The sequence below is a fragment of the Strix uralensis genome, chromosome 26 (genome assembly GCF_047716275.1).
Source record: "Strix uralensis isolate ZFMK-TIS-50842 chromosome 26, bStrUra1, whole genome shotgun sequence".
Taxonomy (NCBI): domain Eukaryota; kingdom Metazoa; phylum Chordata; class Aves; order Strigiformes; family Strigidae; genus Strix; species Strix uralensis.
The window spans coordinates 3,416,926-3,442,026 of NC_133997.1; the positions used below are offsets into that span (position 1 = coordinate 3,416,926).

General features: G+C 40.7%; 1 protein-coding gene across 5 annotated transcripts in view; it reads left to right on the top strand.

Annotated features, from left to right (window-relative positions):
• Window positions 1-25,101, top strand: part of ARHGEF12 (Rho guanine nucleotide exchange factor 12) — an 80,855-nt gene extending 55,754 nt beyond the window's left edge. For all 5 annotated transcript variants that reach the window (XM_074851203.1, XM_074851205.1, XM_074851204.1 and 2 more), the window contains 21 exons: window positions 951-1,056; window positions 1,286-1,498; window positions 1,925-2,054; window positions 2,362-2,397; window positions 3,035-3,189; window positions 3,852-3,998; window positions 4,792-4,877; window positions 6,355-6,480; window positions 7,290-7,404; window positions 9,941-10,041; window positions 10,295-10,372; window positions 11,896-11,971; window positions 12,382-12,549; window positions 13,060-13,147; window positions 14,086-14,175; window positions 14,329-14,405; window positions 14,791-15,018; window positions 16,840-17,325; window positions 18,981-19,294; window positions 20,038-20,110; window positions 20,709-25,101. In XM_074851203.1, coding sequence (XP_074707304.1) covers window positions 951-1,056; window positions 1,286-1,498; window positions 1,925-2,054; window positions 2,362-2,397; window positions 3,035-3,189; window positions 3,852-3,998; window positions 4,792-4,877; window positions 6,355-6,480; window positions 7,290-7,404; window positions 9,941-10,041; window positions 10,295-10,372; window positions 11,896-11,971; window positions 12,382-12,549; window positions 13,060-13,147; window positions 14,086-14,175; window positions 14,329-14,405; window positions 14,791-15,018; window positions 16,840-17,325; window positions 18,981-19,294; window positions 20,038-20,110; window positions 20,709-20,719 — 2,904 coding nt within the window. In that variant the 3' untranslated portion in view covers window positions 20,720-25,101. The remainder of the gene's footprint in view (window positions 1-950; window positions 1,057-1,285; window positions 1,499-1,924; window positions 2,055-2,361; window positions 2,398-3,034; window positions 3,190-3,851; window positions 3,999-4,791; window positions 4,878-6,354; window positions 6,481-7,289; window positions 7,405-9,940; window positions 10,042-10,294; window positions 10,373-11,895; window positions 11,972-12,381; window positions 12,550-13,059; window positions 13,148-14,085; window positions 14,176-14,328; window positions 14,406-14,790; window positions 15,019-16,839; window positions 17,326-18,980; window positions 19,295-20,037; window positions 20,111-20,708) is intronic.

Sequence of the window (25,101 nt, forward strand, 5' to 3'; positions counted from 1 at the left end):
ATTACTGAGCTGCACAGTTGAAATTGGGTTCTACATACGTTTTCAGAGACGCGAATTAGAAATGAGTTGCCTTCTTACTTTATCTGTATGCCTGAATTCTAACTGCTTGTTTTTCACAGTTCTAGCCTTATTAAAACTTTGGGTGAGAAGTGTTTCATATAATACAACCTCGAATCACTTGAGGATCTCATTAAGGCTTATCAGGCTTGTTGGCCTGTTTGCTTTAGTTTTCTTCTTGAGAAACTTGCCCTAAACCTCATGCTTCATGTTGCAGGAAAGCTACTCTTCCTGCCACCCACACTTTCCCAGTTATATAATGAATTTTTCCACCAAAACTCCATCTCTGTGGGTGTGTGCAGTCGTCTCCTGTAGTGTGGGGGTGTATCTGGTCACAGTAGCTACTTATTTTCATCAGCATTCCATCTTCCTTTGAAATGTTAAGACTGTTACGAGCAGTTCTGCACTGTCAGTGCAAAAAAGGTTAGATCAAGCGTTCGCAGCCTTTCTGAAGTGGTAAGATGAGTTGTATTTCTCTCTCCCAGATGAGAGTCTGTATGCTTGTGGAGGTTTGGAGTCACAACATGTTGTGCCTTAGAGAAACAAGGTGCTACTGGTCTCTGTAAATTGGTCTCTTACCCTAGGGAGGAGAGTGGTTTTCAGCTCCTGCTAAGTTAAAGACAGGGTGTGTGTTTTTGCTCATAACAGATGTATCTCTTGAGATGCTGTGGCTCCCTGCTGCTAACCCTGTTACACACCACCCATAGTCTGTCCGTAGGCTGTCTTTGCCTCTGATGCTGCAGGATGTTCACCTGTCAATAATTTGTTAGAAATAAAATTATTTTGTACCAAACTCCTGCAGTTTTAAATAATTAGTCAATATTTCAGTAAAAAACTGATTTTGAAGAAATGAGTGATCTGTTTGCTTTGCTTTTCTTGTATATTAACTGCAGCAAAGTATCAAGAAAGAGAAAGAAGGAGAGGAAAAAGGAAAGAGAAGAGGCTTTCCTAATATTCTGGGCCCACCAAGGAGACCGAGTCGACATGATAGCAGTGCAAGTATGTCAGACAAGGAAGTATATGTTCCCTGACTGTTAGTCTGAAAGCCAAATAAAGTCTCTGCTGTCTTTTAAAAATCCATGCTAAGAGGACTCAGCAAACCTTTTGTTCTTAAAACATGTTTTTGAAGACAACACAAACCTAATTTTGTCCTGAAATGCTTCCCCTCTCTATCTCTGAAAACAGCAAAAGCTCTTTCAGCAATAATAATGGCTCTGTGCTTGTTTAGTTGGCAGAGCCATGGAAATGCAGAAGCCCCGCCATCCAAAGCACTTACCTACAGCGTCCTCTGTTAGCCCAGAGCCACCAGATGCTAGCAAGATGCGTCAGAGCGGGTCCTCCAGCGATGGAGCGGATGCGCCATACCCACCTGCCAACCCAATGTCCCCTTTGGCAATGGGTCCCTTTTCCTCTCCAGAGGGAAGCAAGGACAGCGAAACAGGTAGGATGATACTAGCAAAGCGGAATGAGTAAAGATCATGTTGTGAATGGGCTACGCAAAGCACGGTTCTGATGCAACAAGTTTGACAAGTTAGGAAATGGTTTTTATGTCATTAGACGTGATCTTCCTTGCCTTAGTCATCTTTTCTGACTTGGTCTCTGGTTCAAATTAGGAAATCTTATGGCCAGAAATTGTTGTTAGATGGGTTCTATCGCTGTGGCATTGGATAATCTAACAGGAAAAACAACCAGTCTCGGGTGCCTGCTTTTGTAAGCACAAGTCAGTGTCGTCTGGAAACATTTGTCACTGAGATTTTTCTTGCCAACCTAGGAAATCAGTTCCTCCAGCTCTAAGCTGAAATGAGGCTGTGAATCAAGAGGCTAATTTGGCATGGTTCTTGACGTTTCATACTTATTCTCTGTTTAGGTTTGAAGCAGACCGGAGAAGCTCCACCTGCTAATGACTGTATGGATGGCACACCCCGCACACCTAATAATACCTTTGAATTCCCATCTCCCTTGGAAAACTTGCAGGAGGAGGAGGGAGAATCAGAGAGGTAACTGTGGTGCCCTGGTTGCTCGAGCTGTGGAAGAGAGTCGATGTGACAATGGCTGTTGAAGCTTAAGCCCATAAAACTGTTAGTGACATCATTTGTATTAAACATTATTGGTAGAACTAGGAAATGCTGGTCTGTGTCTGCTGCTATGGTAGTATTAGAAAACTGTGTATGAGGAGGGTGAGGCTGACAGGCAAAATGTTCTTCTGGTTAGGAGGTTAGGCCTTTACTCTGAAGTTATGCTGAATGTCTGATGGGGTGAAATTCTTGCATAAGCTTCCCTAATAATTTCTTTTGTTCTTTGCAGAATGGTTGACATGGGAACACCAAAGGCTTTTCGCAAGTGAGTATGCTTATAAATGTTTGAACTTCACTGAATTTGTTTGGATTTTAATAGGTTATGAAGTAGAATGCAGTAGTGTTCGTTGTTCTGAGCCAGTACAGTTGTCTGCATGATCTTTTCTTTTCTTAAATAACGCATATATGAATGAAACTCTGGCATCCGTATATAGGACAGGTGGAATGAATCATATGCAGATAAGCCCTTTGATCTATGAGTGATTGTTGTATCTACTGATTTGAATTGATGGGTTAGGGAGTTGAAATTTCCACTTTTTTTTTTTAAATCTGTTTATTGCTATTAGCTCCCTACTTGCAGGTAGGTGGAGGAAAGAGATTGTCACCTGCCCTTCCACCAACCTGGTATCTGACTTCAAGCAAATTATTTTATCTGTATCATTAAAAGGAGGGTTATGGAAATCCTGTAAGAACAGATGTTCACTCTTAGTCATTTTGTAAGGGGCAAAATTAGAAAATGTGCTTATAGGTTCAGATACCTTAAGAGCTTCCAACTGTTATGGAGAGCATATTCATAATGCTTTACACCTGAGATTATATATATATACTTAGAGTTTCTCTTCTTTTTTCCTTACATCCATGCCTACAATGGGGGAAATATCTGACATATTTTTTCATGTTAGGATCGACAGCGTTGGTTTCGCAGATGTACAAAGTGAAGATGAGCTGTATGATTTTGACATGGACATGGACCCTCCCAACTGGCAGCAGCTTGTGAGCCGAGAAGTGTTGATGGGGCTGAAACCCTATGAAATCAAGCGCCAAGAAGTGATTAATGGTGAGATGGATATTTTTTCCTAGCTCACCAAGCACAAAGTTGAAATGTGTCCTCTGGAGCTCTGAAGTTCTTAAAATTTAAAACTAGGTCTTTCTTCACTGATCCTCTCAGAGTAGTGGCCATCTGTTACTTCTGGTTTGCAGAGTTCGTGTGTGTGAAACTTGTTACTGAAAAGTATCCTGAGACGAGACTGATCGAGTCCTTAGAGAAAGAAATAAGCAATATTTAAGTGGTTTGAAAGGCCAGTTTGTGATATCATGTTCTATAAAAGAAAGCAAGAGGCACTTTCTAGACTGCCAGAAAGCACATGATGCAAATGGAAAGCTACTACCGAACTTCATCTTCAAACCCTCATCTCAATTTCAGGTCTGCAGTCCCGCAGAACACTCTGTGTGGCTATATGAGCTGCTAAGAGCTCACTGTTTGTTTGGGGTAAATTATGAGTCACGAATCAGTTGGCTTCTTTGTTCTTTTAAACATGGAAATGTAGCAGAGCATGGCTCCGTTCTGGAGCAAGCTGGAACATGGGCCAGCAAGGGAAGTGTTGGTGAGGGAGGCTTTTGTAAGTTCATGCTTCTGACTTCTGTTTGCTTCACATTTGGAATCACATTGCCATGCCTCTTTAAGTAGGTAGTTACAATCCTGCTTTCTCCTCTCTCCAGAATTGTTTTACACCGAGAGAGCTCATGTCCGCACGCTGAAGGTTCTGCATAATGTCTTCTACCAGCGTGTCACCCGGGAAGGGATCCTGAACTCCAGTGACAAACGGAAAATCTTTTCAAATCTGGAGGATATCCTTGGGCTTCATGGTGAGAGCAGTTTAGGTGCCTTTCAACTCTGTAGTCTCAGCTGGAATTCTGGGTACAAATATCTGAAAAATTTAGGCAAGTGACCCTGAAACAAGAAGCAACCTCCTACAACACTTCAGACGAAAAAGAGTGCTACAGCTGTTCTTCCTTTTGCACCCAGTTCTTCCATTTCTGGTTTGTGAAGATGTTTTGATAAAGAATGCAGTGTTTCAGATACTTGCTTTTTCTTATCTGTGTGCACAGACTCTCTTCTCCTGATTCATGCTTTGATAAAAGGAGCAGTGCTTTGATGAGTAGTCTTTATGGGTCAACATTCAATACGTTACAACTGCTGTTGTTGAAGAGAAGATGAAAACAAATCTGAAAAGATTGACGGCTTGCAGGTGGTTTTGAAGGGCAGCCCTTCCTAATCGTTTAGAGAAAGGGCTGTTCAGAATAAGAATTTCAGCTCTGCCACTGAATAATCGCTTGTATAATTTTATGCAGCTGGCTTGAATTGTATTCTACATTATTCCTATGTTTTTAAAAGGGCAATGATATTGAGTCTCAGAAAAGATAAGACTTGAAAGGTTCTTAGGACTCATTTGAAGGCAGGTGAGACAGAAGTGCAAAGGAGTTACATAACATTTTCTTAGGCATTCTGCTAAATTTATTATGTTGCAGGACACTTTTCAATTTAATTGAAATTATCGCAAATCTAGTCTTCTGCTAGAATAGCTTTTATTTTAAAATGCTGAAAATTAAGCAAACAATTTGAGCGGTATTAATAAAATTTACTTTTATTTTTTTTAAGTTGCATTGAACGATCAGATGAAAGCGGTGCGAAAAAGGAACGAGACTTCTGTCATTGGCCAAATTGGGGAAGATTTGCTTTCCTGGGTAAAATCCTCTTTTACTTTCTTGTACTTGAAAATAACATTTCATAGAATGACAAACAGAGCCAGAGGTTAGTGAAGATAATTGCCAGCTAATAGGAACTGAAGGTCTTACAGTTGTCATTTCTATGGAGCCAACACAGAGTGAGAGAATGAGGGTTGAAGGAAGGTGAGAACTCATAGGATTTTCATTTGGCTAGAGATAAGAGTAATTTAAAAAAGAAAAAATAATTTCCTTATGATGTGTGGGTAGAGTAGAAAGGTAGTTTTGGAGACACAAAGGTGAGAGTAGGATTTTGAAAAATGTAATAGCACAATTTATTTCAGTAACGCTGAAGTACAAGTCCTGTGTTGCCTGTGGTGCAGTTAAAAGATAGTTAAAAATACTGGTTTCCAATCCTAGTTTACATAGCTGAGCCTTTTCAGATTTATAGCACTGTTGCGGGCTTCCTTTCTGAGATCCAAATGACAAGAGCAGGAGTGATGTAGGTTCTTCAAAAAAAAAAAAAAAGAAAAATTCTCTCTTGGGAATCTCCCAGCTTGTTGTTTGTTTTCAAGCCTACTTAATTTAGGATTGAGGATTGATCTGCTTATTCTTTTCAGCTCTTCATGCAGAAGTCTCTTGTGGGGTTTTTTTTTTACTATCCCACTGTTTGTCTAGTATTCCAGGAAAAAAAGGAAGAAAATTAAAATCAGATGTGGCTGGTAAAGAAACACCTCCAACCCTTTCAGTTCTCCTGTGTATTATGAAAAAGCAAGAAAATACCTGCTAGAGCAAGCTAGACCTTAAACTAATAGTTATATGCCCTTGCGTAGTGTTCTGGCTAAGTGGCTAAACCAAAAAAACCACAGGATCTCATTCTCCAGAGTGAGTATTTTCAGGAGTTACTACGCTGCATCACAGACTGGGTAGCAGGAATGGGCTGCGTTGCAGTTGCAGTAACAGATTAACCATCTGTCATCTGCAGCACATTTCTCAGCCCTGCTCATGCCTATCATTTCCCCAGCCATGTTTTTGTAATACTTTTGTTTAGGAAATAAGATGTTATGTTATATTCTGGTGTTTAAGCGTGAGTGTCCCTGAGAAACGAGGTGATCTTTGGTCTTGGCTTTGCTGACCTACAGTCTGGTGAATAATCCCTTGTCATTCATCTGAGTGCAGTTTTTTCTGCTCTCCTTATGGCTTGACAGTGGAGACATGGCACTGTATTCTCCCTCTGAATCAGCAGTGCATTTATGGAAAGGAATGGATGTGCTAGGGCTGGAGACAGATCTGTAGAGTTTGAGATGTAAAGGGGTTCCTCAGTAGACTGGGAAGACGGCACCTTAAAAACAGGATGGAAATGACTTCTCGTATTTTGCCAGTAATTCCTTTCTTCCCTGGCAAGACCAGTTCTGCTCCGTGTCTATCTGTGTGTTGAAAGTGGCTCGTGCTGAACTTGAGTCTGTCTAAATTTGACTTTCTTGGCTTTCTGGCACAGTTTAGTGGACCAGCAGAGGAGAAGCTGAAACATGCAACTGCCACCTTCTGCAGTAACCAGCCCTTTGCTCTAGAGGTCATCAAGTCACGCCAGAAGAAGGACTCTCGCTTCCAGACTTTTGTGCAGGTGAATTTTATGCAAGGGTTTGAGTTGCCTGAGGATGTGGCTGGTGGCCAGCATGGCATAATGAATGGTTGTAGATAAAGTTATTATAATTAATGACATCATGTCTAACATTATCTTCAGATTGGGATCATTTCCAATACTGTATTTAGCTCTGCTAATTGTTTCTGGAGGGAGGAGTCTTTAATTCTGGGGAACACAGAATGTCCTGATACAATGCGGGACAGCACATGCTGTCCCAGGCAGGACATGGCATCTCACTTGAGGTGGCTTTTTCCCAAGGGTGAGTATTTCTGTGGGGAAAACTGCATATAGTAGTCCAATTTTGATGCATGCCACGAGCAGAAGACAGATGATATACACCTATTCTGCCTGCCAGGAAAGGGGCTTGAGTACATGTGGCATTTGGAGGAGAGAACATTATCTTCATTACCACAGGCTGGGAAGAACTCTGGTAATACAAGGGTTGAGGTTATATTGAAAAATGTACTGTAGTTTTGCTGTCGTGTGAAAGCCTGAACTGATGTCTTCCCTGTATGGCGGTGACTGAGATGGATTGGAGATGGGACCAGACCTCTGTGAAGTAATGAGGGAAGGAAGCCGCTGCTTTTGTGATGAGCCTTTCCTATATGTAATTGCAAATGGAGAGGGAATGTGTTGTCTGAATGATAGATCTTGGCATTTCTTGTCTTGTATTTAATTAGCGGAAAGTGAAGTAATAGGCGTTTATGTGATGAATAGATGTTACATGTTCAGGTAATTATAGTCTTAATAAAAATGACAAATGTAGTTATTGTGCTGTTTAAATTTAGGATGCTGAGAGTAATCCGCTGTGTCGCCGGTTGCAGCTGAAGGATATCATTCCCACAGAGATGCAGAGGTTGACTAAGTACCCCCTTCTGCTGGATAACATTGCTAAGTACACAGGTAAGCCTTTACACTAGGGTTTGTGCGTGCATCTCAGCAGGTTTTCTAGGCAAATGTGATTTCAGAGTGTATGTCGAAGTGACCCATAAAATCGAACTGTTCTGTCTGTTTTCATTGTGACCTTGCTGCTGCCTTCTGCACAGGAGGGCAGTTAAAAGGAAATTCAATGTGAAATAAGTGAATGACAGTGTGCGTTGGCTTGTAGTGTATGTAGAGTGCAATATAATCATCTAAATGTAGTTTTAAACAGTTGGTGGAGGGGAATGCTAAAGTTTTGAAGATAAACCAAACCACTCTGCTTATGAAAGTTACTGGCAAAACAACTAGATTTGCTATTTGTTTTTGAAGAAGGAAACCAGATATTCCTGGCTGTCTCCTCTCCACCCTCCAGTTCCTAGCCTGTTTCTTAATTTTGCACTGACTATGAACTGTTGTAAATGCTTTTTAATGATTATAACAACCAAATGGAAGTGAAGAAAATATTTTCTCTGCACCCTTGCATTTCTGACGGTATAAGAGTATGTGATAATGTCAATAGCTGGAATTAGATTCAGAAGAAAAAGAAACAGAGGAAAAAGCAGGTATTGTGTTACTCTTCCTTATTACATGCTCTTAGCAACCAAGTCTTTAGGAACTTACTGAGAGGCAAGTTGCATTTCTGCTATTGTTTTGAATAGTCATTAGCGTGCCTGTTCTTTCTGTAATTTTCTAGATATATTTAACTCATTTCTACAATCTTAAAGAAGGAAACAACTAGAAATAATTCAATCGCTAAAGATGATACTCTATTTGTTTCATTAAATTGGTTTTCAATAATAAATATGCTCTGATAAACATACTTTTTTCTCGAACTCAGAACATTAAGATAGCTAAATCAAGCTACTAAGAGAAGACACTTTTAAATGAATTCCAATTTCTGTGTAGATGCGTTTTAGAGAGAAAAAGAGTAAGATCTTCAATAAAAGAAATCCTTAATCATCCACTACTAACATAAAAGTGTGAAAAATGAAGAACCTAATAAAACCTATCAAGTTATTCCATTGCTTAAACAAGCTTGGATAGCCACGGGGCATCCTTCAGAGCAAGGAAGGAAAAAAAGGGAAGTATTATAGAATCTAAGCAAAAATCATGTAGTGTTAAGGCCTATGGCAAATCAACGTGTTTCTTTAAGAAGAGAACAAAAAGCAGATAATACAGAACAAATTGATTTTTTTTTAAGGTCAAGGTTTTCTTGTTACTGACCAAGAGTATTTGTGTTTTGGTTTTGTGGGGTTTTGGGGGTTGTCTTTTTTAATCAATTCTCGGTACTATTTTTCAAAATTCCCAATATCTGGGGAAAATGTGCACTCAGAGTGCAGTCTGACCTACACCCCTAAAGTCTTGTATAAAACAAGCTTCATATAAAAGTCTTGGATGTTATCAATGTAATGTCAACTAAGAATTTGAAGCAGGCTGAACTTGGGAAGAAATACTTTCCCACACGATAGACACCAATAGAATCTTAATGTAGCCTTCCATCCTCATCTGTTGAATCTCTAAAGCACTGCAGAAGGTTTTCATGTTCTTGCAGAGGGTGGAGTTTAGCTAGGATGTGTTACACTGAAAGATATTTCCAGCATAACAGGCAAAAATATGATTAATAATACCACAGAATGACTTCAGGTTTACTAGCGGATACCTGCTGCAGTGTAATTTCAGTACTCATAAAAAATATACTGCCTTTACAAGTTCGCTCTAATCATCATTAGGAAAGCATGCGATACTCCATTATCCTTGATGTACTTGTTTGTTTGCCTGTTAACTAAATTCTTAATGGAGCTTCTGGTAGTGAGAATTGATGGGGTTCACCTGTGTCTGTATGGTAAGTGACATTGGCTGGAAGGATAACTCTTGTTTGCTCTTGCTGTAAGGGAAGACTGTTTTTATAATCATGCTGCATGAATGTAGCCAGAGATGCTTTTTTCCTAAGCTGTTAAAATAAATACAGGCTATCTGGATGGAAAAAGTTATTATGTAACAGTTTTTTTGATATTTTGTGTTATGTTTCTTTCTCTGTTTCTCTCTCTTCCAAAAAATAAATAAAAAGGATTGGGAGAAATGCAGAAGCCAGTAGTCAGTTGCCAAATCCTGGGACTTTGCGTAACTGGCTCTGTGTGATTTTAAATATCTACCCCAAGACTCTCTTTGTACCATGGTGGAGTCTTAGTAAACTTTTTAGATTTCTCAGAATACTTCTCGGATTTATGTTTGTGGAGTGAATAGTTGTCACGAGCCCCTCGAAAAAAGGAGCGTAGCAAGTGCCATCCTGTATACGGTGATCATCAGAGACCAGTGTCTTTTGCAGGGCAGAATGAAGTATCTCCTGTCACAGATCTATTTTTGCTATTTCACCTTTGAAATGCAGTGCTTTTGTTGCTAGGCTATTCTGTGAGTTTAAGTTCTCTTTCTCAAATTTGAAGTCAGCAAACTGCACCAGATTTCTGACTTTTTCAGCCTTTATTGGAAAGGACGATTCCATTTCCTTTTTCTCTTGCAGAACTGCCTGAAGAGAAGGAGAAAGTGAAGAAAGCAGCAGATCATTGTCGTCAGATCCTTAACCACGTGAACCAGGCTGTCAAAGAGTCTGAGAACAAGCAGGTAGGAGGCGAATGGAGTGAGCGTCAAGGGTTGGGGAGAAGAGAGTTGAAGTGCAACAAGCTATTTAAGACACCTAGAGTCTCTGTACTAGTGACTTTGTATTGTGCTTAAAGATGTTTTGTGGCACAAGTATTCCTGTGAGAGGAGGAATCCCGGGCGTTTGGGAATGTGTGGAAATATTCATGACTGCCTGCACTCATGACATTAGTGAGTTTGGTAATCAAATTGACCACCTTAATTGCATTTTCTGTAGCATTTGGAAGATTATCAGCGTCGTCTCGACCTGTCCTACTTGAAGCAGTCTGAGGATCCCATGATGGATGAGTTCAGGGTGAGTGACAGCATGAAAGCAAGCTCTGTGTAAATCATGATTGCAACCCTGTTGTTCAGGTTGCGGCTCTTTCTGCTGCAGTCTTCTCATGTACAACCCAAATGGTCTTTGGAGATAAATATTTCTGCACAAAAATTAAAACAATTAGTCTCAGAAATTTGAGGTTTGCTACCTTCCTGAAGATCTCTGTGGACGTAACAACTTGGTTCTGCACATAGTAGCGTTGATGAAGCTTGTGAGCTCTGTGAAACAAATCTTAATGGGCTGCAAGCTAATGCACTGGATCACATATGAGATATCTGATGGATGAGAAGTCTTATTATGGAAATATATCTCACATGATCTCATGTCTTAGTTGTGCTGTTGGAACTGGGGAGGTCTCAGACAGTGATGAGATGTAGCAATGAAGTTGGCTTTAAAAGAAGAGCTTGTACACAGGCTGATTTGTGTAGGAGATCCACAGGTATAGCCAAACAAAGTCTTAAGTCCAGGTCTGTGTTTCATGGCCCCTGTAAATTCTTGTGGTTACATTAGTGAAGCTGGTTACTTGCTGTTAAATGGAATGGACAACACTGCATCCTTGGAGCAGGACTAACTTTAGGAAATTTTTGTGTTTCAAGTGAATGATACACACCAATAGGCACTTGCAACTTGAAACAAATTTTTTCTTTCTCACATATTCCAAATAGGTACCTTCCACACAAGGACTCATCCCCCTTTGCTCCTGCATCTTTTCCTCATGAATTGGTACTTTATCCCCAATTCTTAATTTTTGCCACTGTCTGTGCCTGTGTCTCGTATAGATTCTCTGTTGTTTATTTAGCACTCCCCTATCTTCCCCAAAGTCAGTGTGTATCCAAAAAATTTTTATATGAAGACTTTTCTATAAAACTGTGTCATGTATCCTTCCACAAATAAACTTGCAAGCATTTAGTTAGGAAATGAAGAACTTACTGGCAGTTATGAAATCTTGCTGTCATTGATTGTAGACTCTGAGACTTGGAAGGAATGACTTGTGAAAATTGTCACTTCTACTTGCCTGCAGATCTAAATGTCACAGTCACTGAAATGACTGAAGAATCCATTGACATTATGAAGTCCATCAGATCACTGGAATGATTTGTATATCATTTGTAGGCACACTTGACTTGCAAATCAAGTGCTGAAGCATTAACCACTTGTAATACTAGAACTTTATGTGGGATATTGTTAAAACTCCTCCTAGAAATCAGATGACATCCTAATGCCTTAGTAGCTTGACTTAGTAGGAAAATTCTCCACCCTGTGACCTCTGGCATCTGTAGAAGAGCAGTGGAAGAGCAATAACAAACACCCCTCACAAGATTTTGGTTTAGAAGCATACCTTAGTCCTGCTCCATGTTTTTTCCAGACAGGGTTTAGCTGCTCATCTCCAAAATGGAGTGCCTATCCCAGCTTTCTCTCTGACATTCCTATGCTTTACCATTACTTGCTTCCACAAAAATTTCATAGTGCTACTTTTTTTTTCTTTCCCCTGGTGACAGAACTTGGATCTAACGAAGAGAAAAATGCTTCATGAAGGACCCCTAACTTGGAAGGTTAACCGTGACAAAACTATCGGTGAGTCCTGTTCCATCAACTGACTTAGTTGGGTTTGTGTGTGTTTGCTGAGAAGGAGAGAAAGAGAGAGCATTTCTGCAGTTTCCAATTATGATTCTTACTGCCACCTATAATAATGCCTGTGTGTTTCTCAGAGCTGATTAAATTATTCTTGTCAATTCTGAAATGTGCTGGAGTATCATTAAGACCATGCAGGGACACAGCAGTCAGTCATGAGAAGATCCAGTTCCATCTGTAGCTTTCTGCTGTAGTTTTGATGAGGAAGATTTGCAAGCTTTGCCTAGAATGGCATAGCACTGATTACTGCCTCTGCATGAGTAATCAAAAATGCAGCCTTTTTCTTTCTGCATGGGTGTGATACAAAACTATGAATCTTTAACTCATTCTGGGTTCTTTTGCACTTTGTGCAGATCTCTACACTCTGCTTCTGGAGGACATTCTGGTGCTGTTGCAGAAACAAGATGATAAACTGGTACTGAAGTGTCACAGTAAAATCTTGGCATCGACAGCTGACAGTAAACACACCTTCAGTCCTATCATCAAATTGAACACCGTTCTGGTTCGTCAGGTGGCAACAGGTCAGTGTAACCGATTGAGAAAGCAAAAGAGGAAGCCAAAAATGAAGATTAGATCAGTTGAGGATAGATGTTTTTGTCTAGAGTTCCAGAGTAGAACATGGAAAACTGCGTAGGCTTAATTCTTGGTTGTCCAACATCTTGCTTTATATGTATGAGCTGTTTAACTTCTTTGCATCAGTAATAGGCATGGCTTGAGTTTTAAATAGACTTCTAAATTAAAGTACTCTGATTGTATTACATGAAAGGTACTCTAGAAATTAAAAAAGGGAGAAGAGGAGAAATAAATCTGTTTCAAAATTGTTTGGGCAGTAATGGCTCTTTTCTTTCAGGACTAATAGACAAATTTCCTTGATAGGGAAGGATCAATGTTTGTATATTATAGTATTGGAGGGTTATCTCATGAACTCTTTCATTGCTTCTGGTTGGGGTTATGCCCAGTTTTAGGAATTTTCAGAAAGCTATGTCAGACGAGGCATCTAGTGAAATTCTTTCCTCCCTGTGTCGCTTCAGATAACAAAGCTTTCTTCGTCATCTCCATGTCAGAAAACGGCGCTCATATTTATGAACTGGTGGCACAGACTGTTTCGGAAAAGAATGTGTAAGTAATTGGCTCAGCTCCATCTGCTGCTTGAGTTGTACTTAAGAGATCTTTTAGATCAGCTTGCCTGTAGTAACTGTGCAGGTGTCCATGAATTACCTGAGTTCCTTCTCTAAGCTTAGCTGAAAACATTGCTATGTTGGCCTACATAGGAAGTATTCAAGGGCAGTCTCTCCCAGCTTATAAAAAGCAGGGGGAGGGTGTATACGTGTCTGTTAGTGAGCGTGTGTGTGTGTGTGTGTATATATATATATTAAAAAACCACCCCATGTGTACACTCAATGCTTTTGTTGTTGTTGCTTGCTATCTGGCTCACTCCAGACCCTTTTCTGACCTCAAAAATGCTTTTATTTACCCTTGCGATTCTGGTCTTATGTGACTAACTTACCAGATAAGTAACTGTAATAATCCTGCACCTTTGTGCAGAGCTGGTTACCTTCACGGGCTTTGATATGAGCATCATACACGCCCCAGTGCAGGAATTTGATTCCCTTGCAAAATGCTTTATTTTCCCCTTTGGTAGAAATGCTTTTCTTCTAAGATGTAAGCAGGGCATAGACTTATTTGTATGATACATAGCAACTGTTCTAGTGTGTCACATATGAAACTCTTCAGTAATAAGTGAAATGTTACTTAATGCTTTTGTATATATTTATATATAAAATAACTGCCTCACCTGACAACTCCTGTTAAGGTGCTGTCATTAATTTTCTTCTGCTGAAGAATATCCTGGTGAAGTGAGCATTTTGCTGTGGTGCTTCACTTGTGGCTGCAAGGTATTACTGAGGAATTGAATGTAACAGAATTTAAAAAAAAAAAGATATTTCTGTTGATAAGAAAAGCAGTGATAATATTGGTTGAATTTAAGAGATGTTAAATATAGAAGTATTCGTAATGCTTCATATCCTGCATGTTTTTATTTGATGTTTCTACTGCAGATGGCAGGACCTTATAGCTCAGATGGCAGGGACTGTAAAAATGGGGAGTACCAGAAGAGTGATTCCATTACCACAGTCAGGACCTGGCGAGTAAGTAAAAGTAGCTGGAGGAAGAAGGGCTGGGTTTTTTTTTTTCTAGTACCCCTTCTTCTGCGCAAAGGTTGCCAGCCAAAGCATGGATTCTCATCCAGCGATTCGGATGTATGTGACTAAAAGGATGTGTTCATTCTTTCCCCCCTGCAGAGAAGAGCGTGAAGAAGAGGAGCAGCAGAAGCTCAAAGAGCAGCATGACATTCCTGCCAATAGTCTACAAAGTCCAGGTAAAACAGTGGTGCAGGTAAATGGTGTCAGTAGATTTGCTGCATGGTGTGCAGATGTGCCGAGCCATATTCCTTGTGGCTTGGGGATCTTTTGGTAGCTTTGACATTTCTCTGGAAAGGAATGATTTCTTTACAAGGCACATAGAGAAGTGATACTGAACCTCTTGGAAACGTACCTCTTACTATTTCCGTCTGTTGTATAAATTGTTGGGAAAGGTTCTTTTTTCCCATGGAAAGAATTGGCATTTTACCAATCCCACGCTCAAGAACTGTATTTTTTTTTTTTAGTATTTTCAGAGATTTCTACATGAAGCAGAATTTTCTGCAGTTTATTGTCATATTTGACATAGTTGTTTAACCTGAATGTATGTTTTTTGTTTACTAGATAAAGATTTGGGCCTTGAATCTCCCTTAATACTGAATGCTCAGTCATCTTCGCCCATCATGTCTGGAAAGTCCAAGGTAGAAAGTCTTCTTGTGTCAGAAAGACAGTTTGATAAAGTGCAGCAGGCAGACCTGACACTTAAAGATTCTCCTGCCTGCTATGAGCACACAACCACCAGTTTACCTTCGGTATCAGAAGGGCAGTGGGCACTGGATGCATTAAGAAACTGTAAGTATCTGTGGGCAGTGTCTGATGGGGTGTGATGTGGAGATGAAAGTTGTTAGGTCAACCATCTAAATCAATGAGCTAAAATAAAATCTAAAGCCCATTTCTGTTAAATACCAATTCTCTCTGTGCTGTATATCACAGCATAGCAAAACAAAATGGATCTGACAACAAGGAATTCTAAGTTCTGAATTCATATACTGGCCATTTCTTTGGCTTTAGGCATCTCACTGTTTTTCTGTGGTTTTCCCATGTATGAAATGATGGTGGTAATGAGTTGTTACTTACTGTCCACGAAGTGCTTTGATGACAAAATTATATTGCAGAACTTTGTGCAGTGCTGTACAGTGCCATTGCTAGTCAGCAGTTTTTTAAAAGACAATGCAGTTAGCCTGGGGACATATTTTGAAAGCACTGAAGCGGAGTAGGAGAGGTTGCATGAGTTGCAGAATATGATTTTGCATATTTTTTTTTTTTTGTAAAATCCTGCAAACGAGATTGGATATATGTGATCTTGACAAAATCTAGGTTTAGATTTTCTGAGGACTTGGGAGGTGGTTGGATATAATTAGATCAACACTTGTGCGCGTTGAAAAGAAATTTTCCTGATGGACAGATTATTCTGTAAAATTGTTTACAGAAGATTTTTTAATCACTTCCTCTGTTCTCTAGTATACCTCCTTTCAGAGGAAAAATGCAGGGCTGTGCAACCTACTTGATCAGATCTAGCAGTGCAATTCCTAAATATAACTTCCTAAAATTTGAATGAATTCATTAATCCATATATCTCTTCTTGGCAACTCTGAAAGGGACATGGAGTCCCTTAATTGTACTTGGAGGGAATAGTCTGTATTTGCTTCTCTGTGGGTCATTTGCTTTTACCAAAATGCAGAGCATTCATATCCTTGGCCCAAATTCCCTCTTCTGTCTCAAGTAATGACAGTTCTCTGCAATCTAGTAGTTTATCTTGGATCTTCTGATCCATTTATGCTTCTCCTTCTTATAGGATTCAAAGTCCTTTTCTAATTCTGAATGCTGTATTGGTACTTGTTTTCAGAGACCAGGGATAAAATAATCTTAGTGTGTGGGGTGGGTAAAGACAGTATTAGTGACCTGGCATCTCATGACTGTTCAGAATTAAAAGAGCAGCCCTCTACCAGCAGCAGTGGGTCACTCACATTTTGACAAGAGCCTTCCACTTAGATGAGTGACTGTTCTGTTGTATGAAATTATAGCTTTTCTTGGGTGTTACATGAGCATTGCATGGTGAGAGTGAACAGTGTTCTTATGCTCTTGACAGTATCATATTTTTGTTTTGAACAATGTGTCCTTATTATGAAGTGTTTGGTTGGGATAATTTGAGAACTAAAGGAATGTGGGTTGAAGTTCAAACAAGCATAAATTTGCATGAAATTTTAGACAAAATGTGCCTTCAGTTTTTTTGATCTGTCATTTCAAAGTTGAGTGGAATATTCTCAATATGCTTGTTTCTCAGGTGGGAATCCCCTATTACAGCCATAGTTTTTAGTTCATTTGGGGGCATGGGTATAACCTGGGCACTCGCCTGCACTCCAGCTCACTTGCTGGATAATTTCAGTGGACGATTTCTTTGTTTTTCTTAAGCAAGAAAGTTCCAACTTGTACTGACATGTTTGCTCTTGCTTGCAAGGTAAAATGTGGAGTAAGGCTTCGGACCTTACATGTTTATTTTTATCCCTGTTTTTCCTACCGAGAGCAATGAGAGGGCTGGCTGCTACGAGATAGACCTTTTTGAAAGGGAGGTTATGGTTTGTGAAGCCTTGTGAATGTTATCTCTACTTGCAGTGGGCTTGCTGAAACAATTGTTGGTACAGCAACTTGGCTTTTCTGAGAAGGGGACCCTTGAAGACCGGCAGCGCTTTCCCAGGTTTAGGACCGTTTCTCAAGAAGCCCAAACAGGGAGTGGAAATGAGCCTGGACTACAGCACTCTGACAATAACAAATTTCACCAGCCTGGAACAGACAGAATGCTTCTGAGAACCGCAACTAATGAGTCCACAGCTGGTTATGGCCTCCGGACTTCGGCTGGATCGCCAGCTTCAGGGGATGCCATGCAGCTGATAGCGAGAGACCCCAGATCAAGTAGTAACTTAGCAATAGACCACATGAGTATGAATCTGGAGATCTCAACCACAGAGCTGGAGGGGGTGGGTGCTGATGAAAGCGGGGAGCATTTTTTTGATGCTCGAGAAGTTCACAGTGATGAAAACCCATCTGAAAGTGAACTAATGGAAAGGAAGGAGGAAGAGGATGTGCAAATACGGATCTCAGGTGAGCGTATTTCATTCACTCATTGAATGATAGTCTGTCCAGATTCAGTATTAGAGACTTCCTCTCTTGCTTACATGGTATAGGACATTTAAAGTTAACTCTCAGACTTTGACAGTCATTTTAGCCCTGAAGAGGGCCGTGCAAACATGTGCTTAAAGAATTCTCTATTTTATGAAAAGAGAAGCTGAAGTACTGTGGGGCTAATACACTGTGACAGACTGTAATTATGGAGGCACAATGCAAGCTCTTGATTGCAGTTGCCACTGGACCACTTTATCTCCTAACTGACTGTCGGGACCTGTAGGGAAAACGTTTTCCCTGAAGGCAAAGCACTTCCTTAGCCTGTAGGCACAGAGCCCCCATGACTCATGCTGTTTTGTAGATACTGTGTTGGCTTCTCCTGATCAAGCTTCTGAAAAGAAACAGTTGTAACTTTACACTGTAATTGTCTCCTGGGACCTTACCCCAGCCTGAAGCTTTTAAAAGCTTATTATTTTTGTTATTTCTATTATTATTACTACATACGGTATATTTGTCAGTTATCTGAGCAGCATCTCTTCTAGTCTTCAAGAAGTATATCTCTTCTAGTCTTCAAGAAGGCTGTAGAGCTGTTAACTTGGCAGAAAACTAGCTCTAAGACAGCAGCTGTGAGCACTTTCATGGGACTTTGTGCACTTTGTGTTTGGAAAGTCCTGTGACTTTGATCAGCCGACATGGTGACACTGCACGAAAACTAACACACAAATTGAGGTTTATCTCATGTACGTGTTGTTGTAGAACTAGCTACTAGCAGATAGATTCTATATGACTATTAGTCTTGAAATCTCTTATCCATAAATATGCTTTTATTTAATAATTGGATTCTAACAATGTGAATAAGCCAATTTGTGACTGTCTGAATGCTGCCTTCCAACTACATATTGAAAATAATTTTTCTTTCCCTGAATTACTGAGACATTTTAAATTATTAAAACTGAGCCAACAACTTGAAGCATCTAATTTATTTGTCACCTCTTACGCTGTTTACTTTAACTGTGCAGGGACATCAAAATTAGATTGACCTGTTTTTAGTCAATTCTGGCTCCACATGATAGCTTTGCTGTAATACTGTACAGAAATTATTTAATATAATTCTATTGCTAGGTGCAGGTTGTGAAAGCATTTCTGTCTATAATTGCTTTATCCTTTAACATATCATCATCAAGCTAAGTTTCACAAGCTAAATTTTAAAGCTAACTCATCTAAAAGCATCCCCAGTACTGTAGCTAGCCAGTGGAGGTTAGAAATGCAGCAGTGTGATTTGTTGGGTACCATTAGTATAAGTGCAGGTTTTTCAGGCATTATGACAGAAACACAGGTTTTGGAAAAACAGGAAGGTGGGCGATTAGCTCATCTAATCATGTTATTCTCAAACTGCAGTCCAAAACCCACCCGTGATCTCTGAAGCCCAATTCAGAACCAAACTAGTCTGGGCTGATATAATCACTATTCTGTGTTGTGTTCACAAATGCTTTTTCTTATCCATTTTAAAATGTCTCAGGGGATGGGCCTCTCACCACTTATCTTTCTTAAAGTCTGCTTAAACTGTCTACAGTTCAGTGGTTCTTGGTGATCATTGAGCTGGAGGTGTTAGTAAAAAGCTGTTCTCTTAACAGGAAATTATTTGATCCTTGATGGATACGGAACAGTGCAGGAGAGCTCCACAGATGAGGAGGTATCATCTCTGGTTCTCCAGTGCGCTGCAGGTGGCCGCACCTCTTTGGACTCTGCCCCACAGCAGCCACTTTCCCCGCGGGACACCCAGTCGGATGGAGGAAGCTCCCCGTTTGCTGAGGAGATGATGGCCTCACGCTGGGGGGGAGTGGAAGAGTCCTGCTCATTTGTAGCAAGCCCTCACTTCTCGATAGAGTCACGTGTGCAGATGATGCAGTATATTCAGAAGATAGAGGATGACCTTGAAAAGTTAAAGGTATAGTATGTCTCTATTTGCAGTATCAGGGTTTTCATATTCCTTAGGTTTTGTTTTAGAAAAGAGCTTGAAAACAATTTTGAGCGGCAAGAAAGGCAGCCATGCTTTTTTTTTTTTTTTTTTTTTGGTCTTTGGCTCTTATCTCTGGAAGCTTTTGAAGCAGAAACTTGGTGCTGTTTTGCTTGCATTAAGTTGAGGGTTACAAGAGGCAAGTAGTTCCCCTAAAGCTAGCGGGTATGTATATTGCTTTGATTTGAATTTAGAGAGATTCGTGGTGGATGGGACAAAACTGACGCAAGTCTGCAACAGTGGAGTTTTGAAGGGGCCACTGGCCTAAGGAATATGAATTTCTGACATAAAGAGACTTATCAAATGTGTTGCATACTGCTGCTAATGTCAAGTGAAGTGCTAAGTTGCAGTAGACCAATAACAAGGTTTTCAGCCTCACTCTTTTCAAAATTATTTCTGGTATGTGATGTCTTGTGTGTGTGAGACATACCAACATCTTAAATCAGTAGCCGGCCTTTAATGTAACTGAAATCTGAAAAGAAAGTGGAATACTGCATGCAAATGGAAGGCCTGATAAAGGAGTTGAGATCCATTGTGGGTCACTGTGCAACATGGGTGATTCCAGCCCACTCACCTGTTGTGAATCCTCTCTTTTCCCATTTGAAGCCCTCTTTGTTCACTTGGTAAATAGACAAAGAGCCACGTGAGTTTTGGGGTTGTTTTTATTTTTTTAGGAGGTTGAGGAAGACTACACCATTCTCCGACGCCAAGGGCTGGCTGGATCAGCCTCCACAGGAGAGCACTCAGGTACGCCAGACTGTCTGTAATTGGTAGCAGGTACCACGTTAGCTTCAGACACTAAACAAAGAGCACAAAAGCAATTATTAATGTTTCTCACACACACACACAAAAGGTTTCACCTACATCAGCAGCTCTCTCAGGGCTGAGACCGTGCTGATTCCAGGAAAGGTCAGTTGACTCCATTGAGACTCACACTTGCAGAGGAGCTTGTTCCTTCCTCTGAAAAGGTTGTTTGCAAGCTGCCTCTCCCCTACCTGCCAAAGACCTACATCTCGGGATGTTACAACTTCTCTTTCAAAGAAGGCTAGGTTGATGTAAAATCCCAAAGGAAGATTTTTGAATGTGTAAAATTATTACAGTCTGTCTTTTCTTTCTCTGGGGTATCTCTGATGCTGTGTTAAGTGGCCTTAGGCATCCTGGAGATGTAATTGCTGGAATCACTAACAAAGGTCAAAAGGTTAAATGAGTGTGCTGTCTCTCATGTAACACATTGTCTCTGCTAGTACTAGTGTTCAGAAATGTTGGGCATTCATCTGTCATTGCAACCCCCTCTCTCACCACACTTTTAAAAAAAATTTTCTTGTTTTTTTTCCCCCTCCTTCAGACAAAAGCTAGTCATGTTTTCAGGAGTGGCTGAAGATTGGATGAAGAGTATCAGGACACAGCACCCGCTGTCTTCCTTGTGGACTCTGAGACAAGAGGGTTTGGACCATCCAAACGTGAACCATACTCTAGCAAAGTGGGCATGGGGTGCTTTTCCTGTGGGGCATCTGCACTATCTTGTCAGTGAGGGAGTCTATGCTATTCTGCTCCTCTCCTTGCTACCAGAAATTCATTTTTCAGAACAGAAAAACCAAACCAAATGTACAGAGCTTTGGGTGTAGGATATAAAAATGTATTTAGACATTTAAAAAAAAAATCAATGTATTTATTTGACTTCATTCCGTGTATCAAAAGCACATTTTAATTTTTTAATCTGCCTTTTTTGTTCTATTTTAATTGGGTAGTGGCAGTTCTAGCCCTCTGCATATAGTACACCCTTCCTGCTACTGCTCCTGAACCAAAGGTCAGGTCTGAGGGGAGAGGGTGTGCCTATGTGCAAGTGTATCTTTACTTGGCTGGACTGGACTCTGCACTCCCTGCTGGCAATCGAACTGCCACACCAAGAGCTACTTATGAAGGTGTTAGGATGACTTGTGGCTGGAACTATCTGTATTCAGCAATTGCATGGGAACTGTTCATGTCACCACAAGTGTAACGACATGTCACCACAAGTGTAACGAGAATTTTCCATGCACTAAATGGCCAGGCACTTGAGATGGGCAAATTTTTCTTTTTCCCCTCTCCCATTAGGGGTCTCTTTTGTTGACATGCAAGATTAGACTGGGAGAGGAGAAAGATAGGTTTAATTTTTTTCTTGACTTTGTTGGCTTTGATCATTGTCTCCTTTGTAAAGTGATAAAAATACTTGGACCTGCAGCACTTTTGTAACTCTTCTCTGGATCAAAAAGAAAAAATGCAAACCCAGAAGTGTTTCAAAGATGTGGGGCAGATCTGCCCCTGATTCACTACTGAATGAATAAGGGCTGCCATTTGAGTTAGCCGCAGGTACTGCTGATTATAGGGCCAGTAAGTTTTAGTACCTGAAAGTATGTCTTGCTGAGGGCTTGGGGTGGGGTTTGGGGTTTTTTCTGGGGGGTGGGGTTGGATTGGATTGGGTTTTTTTAGTTGGTTTTTTTTTTGTTTTTTTTTTTTAACTCATTTGTGCCAATGTGTTCTCACTGAAACAGAGATGTGCAAAACAAAGAAAGCTGAAACAGCTCTCTGGTACTTCCTTAGGCCTGTTCTAATGGGTTTTGCTGTTGGAATACCTTCCAGTCTGGGGACAAGATGGTAAATATCAGGCTACCAGCAGAGCTAACACCGGACAGCCTAAGCTGGCTGTGCCTCTGCTCTGAAGCTGGTCCTAGGGCAGGCAGTTCCTGCTTAGCATAGGGTGGTTCAAGCTGTCACTGGTATCGCAGACACCGTCAATAGGACTGCTAGTGGAAAGTGTGTAAGGCAGTCTCCTTTGCACCCTCTTCCCAAGTTCTAAACTATTTAACAAACCCAAACTGAACAGCATGCTACACCTGTAAATCCCATTAGCATGTCAGAACTGCTGTAGTGTTGTTTGCATCACTGCATGCATCATGAAGTGTAGAGACTCTGGTCAGCATAAAGATCATACTCCCTGCTCCTTTAAAACAAAAGCTTTCTCTTTAGCTACTGGCAAGAAATCAGATCTGTCCTTTGTTTCCTCACGTAGGAAAAAACAGTTCTTATTCTTCCCATTAGACATATGCAAGGGACAAGTTCATGTAAAGATTGACATCAGAGATGATTTTGGGCCTGATAGGGAAGTTGGAGCCATGAGCCCTTACAGAGTAGGGAAGAGTTTCTCTTGTTTTAAGAGCCAATTGCACAAAGTATCATTTTTCACCAGCGGAGCATTACACTGCCAACACAAGCCAAAGTGTTCTCTTCCAGGCTGGCTGGAGCTTCCTCTTCCTTGGGACCCACCAAGGCCTGTCCTGGTGCACCTGTATGAGTATACTGTCAGTATTAGCCGAGCACTTCCGTTCTTAGTGGGTGGGATCTCCCCTCCTCACCTTCAGCCATATGGTTTCTTTGGTTATAAACATCTAGACTTCCTCTGATAAGCCCCCAACCTAGAATGGTGCCTCATGCTGATGTGGCATCTTTTACCTGACCCTGCCAGAAAGAGAACCGAGCTATAGCTGGGCTTGGTGTTTAAGGCCCTTTCTCGCCCTCAACTCCCCTTCATCGGCTGGCATGATGCTTGCCTGGGTCTACACACTCGAGAAACAGGAGCAGTTATTACAACCTTAGCTGTCTGAAAGCTTTCCAGCAGGCTTTCATGGTTGACTGAAAATTACCACTGAACTCTATTAGAGAGAGCTTAGTCTGGCTTTTCAAGAGGTTGCTGGAAGAGCAGCAAAGACAGGACCTGTGAAGGCCTGGTTGCTTAATACTCATTCTTTGTGACTGAAGAAAAAAATCCTTGGTTCTCTGGTTTTCTCCAAGTTGCATGAATTTCAAGGTTCATGGTGAGCAGCATGTTGCACGAGAAGCATATAGCTGTTCAGATGGGCCATGGGGGAGCAACCTGCCCGTGCTGCCTCTGACTTCTTCACCTTTGTGTAAGCATTTTGTAGCAGCATTCACCACTACGTTTTTTCATCTCTAATAGATGTAGCAGCAGTGAAAAAGCTGGGAATGCAGAGTATTTATGTTGCCGTGTCATCCTTATGTTTCTGCCTCCAGAGGTGCTGGAGTGGAATTTTCCCCACCTTGGACATAATCCACTGGGAGGTCAGGTGTGGTTCTGTCCCTGTCACCTCTCAAGATGCGTAAGGGGAAACATCCCCACTTTGTGCCAGGCTAACGATGGTGGCAGAGAAGCTGGAGGAAACGGGCAGTCTCCAGAGCAGGAGACTGCAGAGAGCTTTGAGGGATGTTAGAGAAGATCAACCCATTTGAACCCAGTTTTATGGGCAATATAAATGACACACGGTGTTCTGTCCTGTTGGGTTTTTGTTTCAGCTGACCTTATGCTACATTGATCATCCTCACAACTGAGGCATTACTCCTCTAGAAAAATGATGGTGGGGTCAGGGATCCATTATCTTCTGGGAGCTGTAACCTGAAGTAACAGGGGAATCCTTTTTCCTCTCTAGCACATCTACTGTACGGCAGACCTCAGGCCATGTCTCGCTGTGTGGAAGGAGCTGGAGCTCAAATGCACTATTCAGGATTCTCACTTTTTTCCTCCCCTTTAAGCCATAAGATTACCTTTTTTAAAATTGCAGTTTCCAGTGTAAGGAAGCATTTTAATTTGCCCCTGGTTGGTGATTGATTGATTGTACATTCCCTTACTCAAACTGGATAGCAGAGCAGGATAATGTTCTCTGATTTGTTTGCCCCAGCCCCTCCTCCCCAATGTTTTGTTGCTTTGTTTTGTTTGTTCTTTTTTTTCTTCCCCAAATACAAGATAAGCAAGGGTTTCTTATCTTGGGAACAAAGATGTAGTATGGCAACCATTCTTTTATATCCTCCTGAGAAGTGATTTCTCTACTGCTATTACAGGATATAGTTCATGGACAAGCAACAAGGTCAAATGGGGACTTTCTGGAAAGGGGAATTTCCTTCTCCTGTAGAGGGGTAGAAGAGCAAATGCTAAGCCAGCATTTGATCACTCTGGTTTCTTGAACATACCTGGTCTGTAGGGACAGGAGATTTCTTTAACATCCTGTAGGTGAGATCAGAAGGAAGGATGAGGAATGTAAACCTCGAGAGCTAAGAAATCTAGATGGTTTTGGTCAGCTTTCAGACAGCACTATGCCTATTTCCAGTGTCTTGATAAAACTCATTAGAAGGGGGGTCTAATGCTTCAGCAGGTGACCCTTGATTATAATCTCAGTGCTTGATGGTATCTGGTATTGTTTTTTCCCCTCTGTTCCCCAGAGAAATCCCTTAATTCCCCCCCTCTCCCCCAAAGGTGCCAACTGACAAGCAGATGTACTGCAAAAGGGATACTGCAGCCAAAACACTGCTGTTTTATTTTGAATTAAGTCTTGTGGAGCTCTCTTCATACTAGAATATTTTTATTTTCTTTGTACAACATACAATCATGTACTCTTAACAGAGATTTACTTTAAAGAGAAGAAAAAAATCTGGAAGTATTCTTTAAAAAAATACACAAAAATCTTTATTAATAATCCTGTATTTTTACTGATCATGTTTGAATGTCTAAAAAGACTTTATTGTTCTAATTATCCAGATGTATGTTTGTAAAATAGCTCTTTTATGACTTAGCTGATAAGGTTGTATGTTTCTGGAATTAAATATTGGTCACTTAAAAAAAAATCTGTTTTCAGGATCTGGGAAATAGAAAATTTAAGCGTTTCAAATATCATTAAATAAGCTTAAAGGAA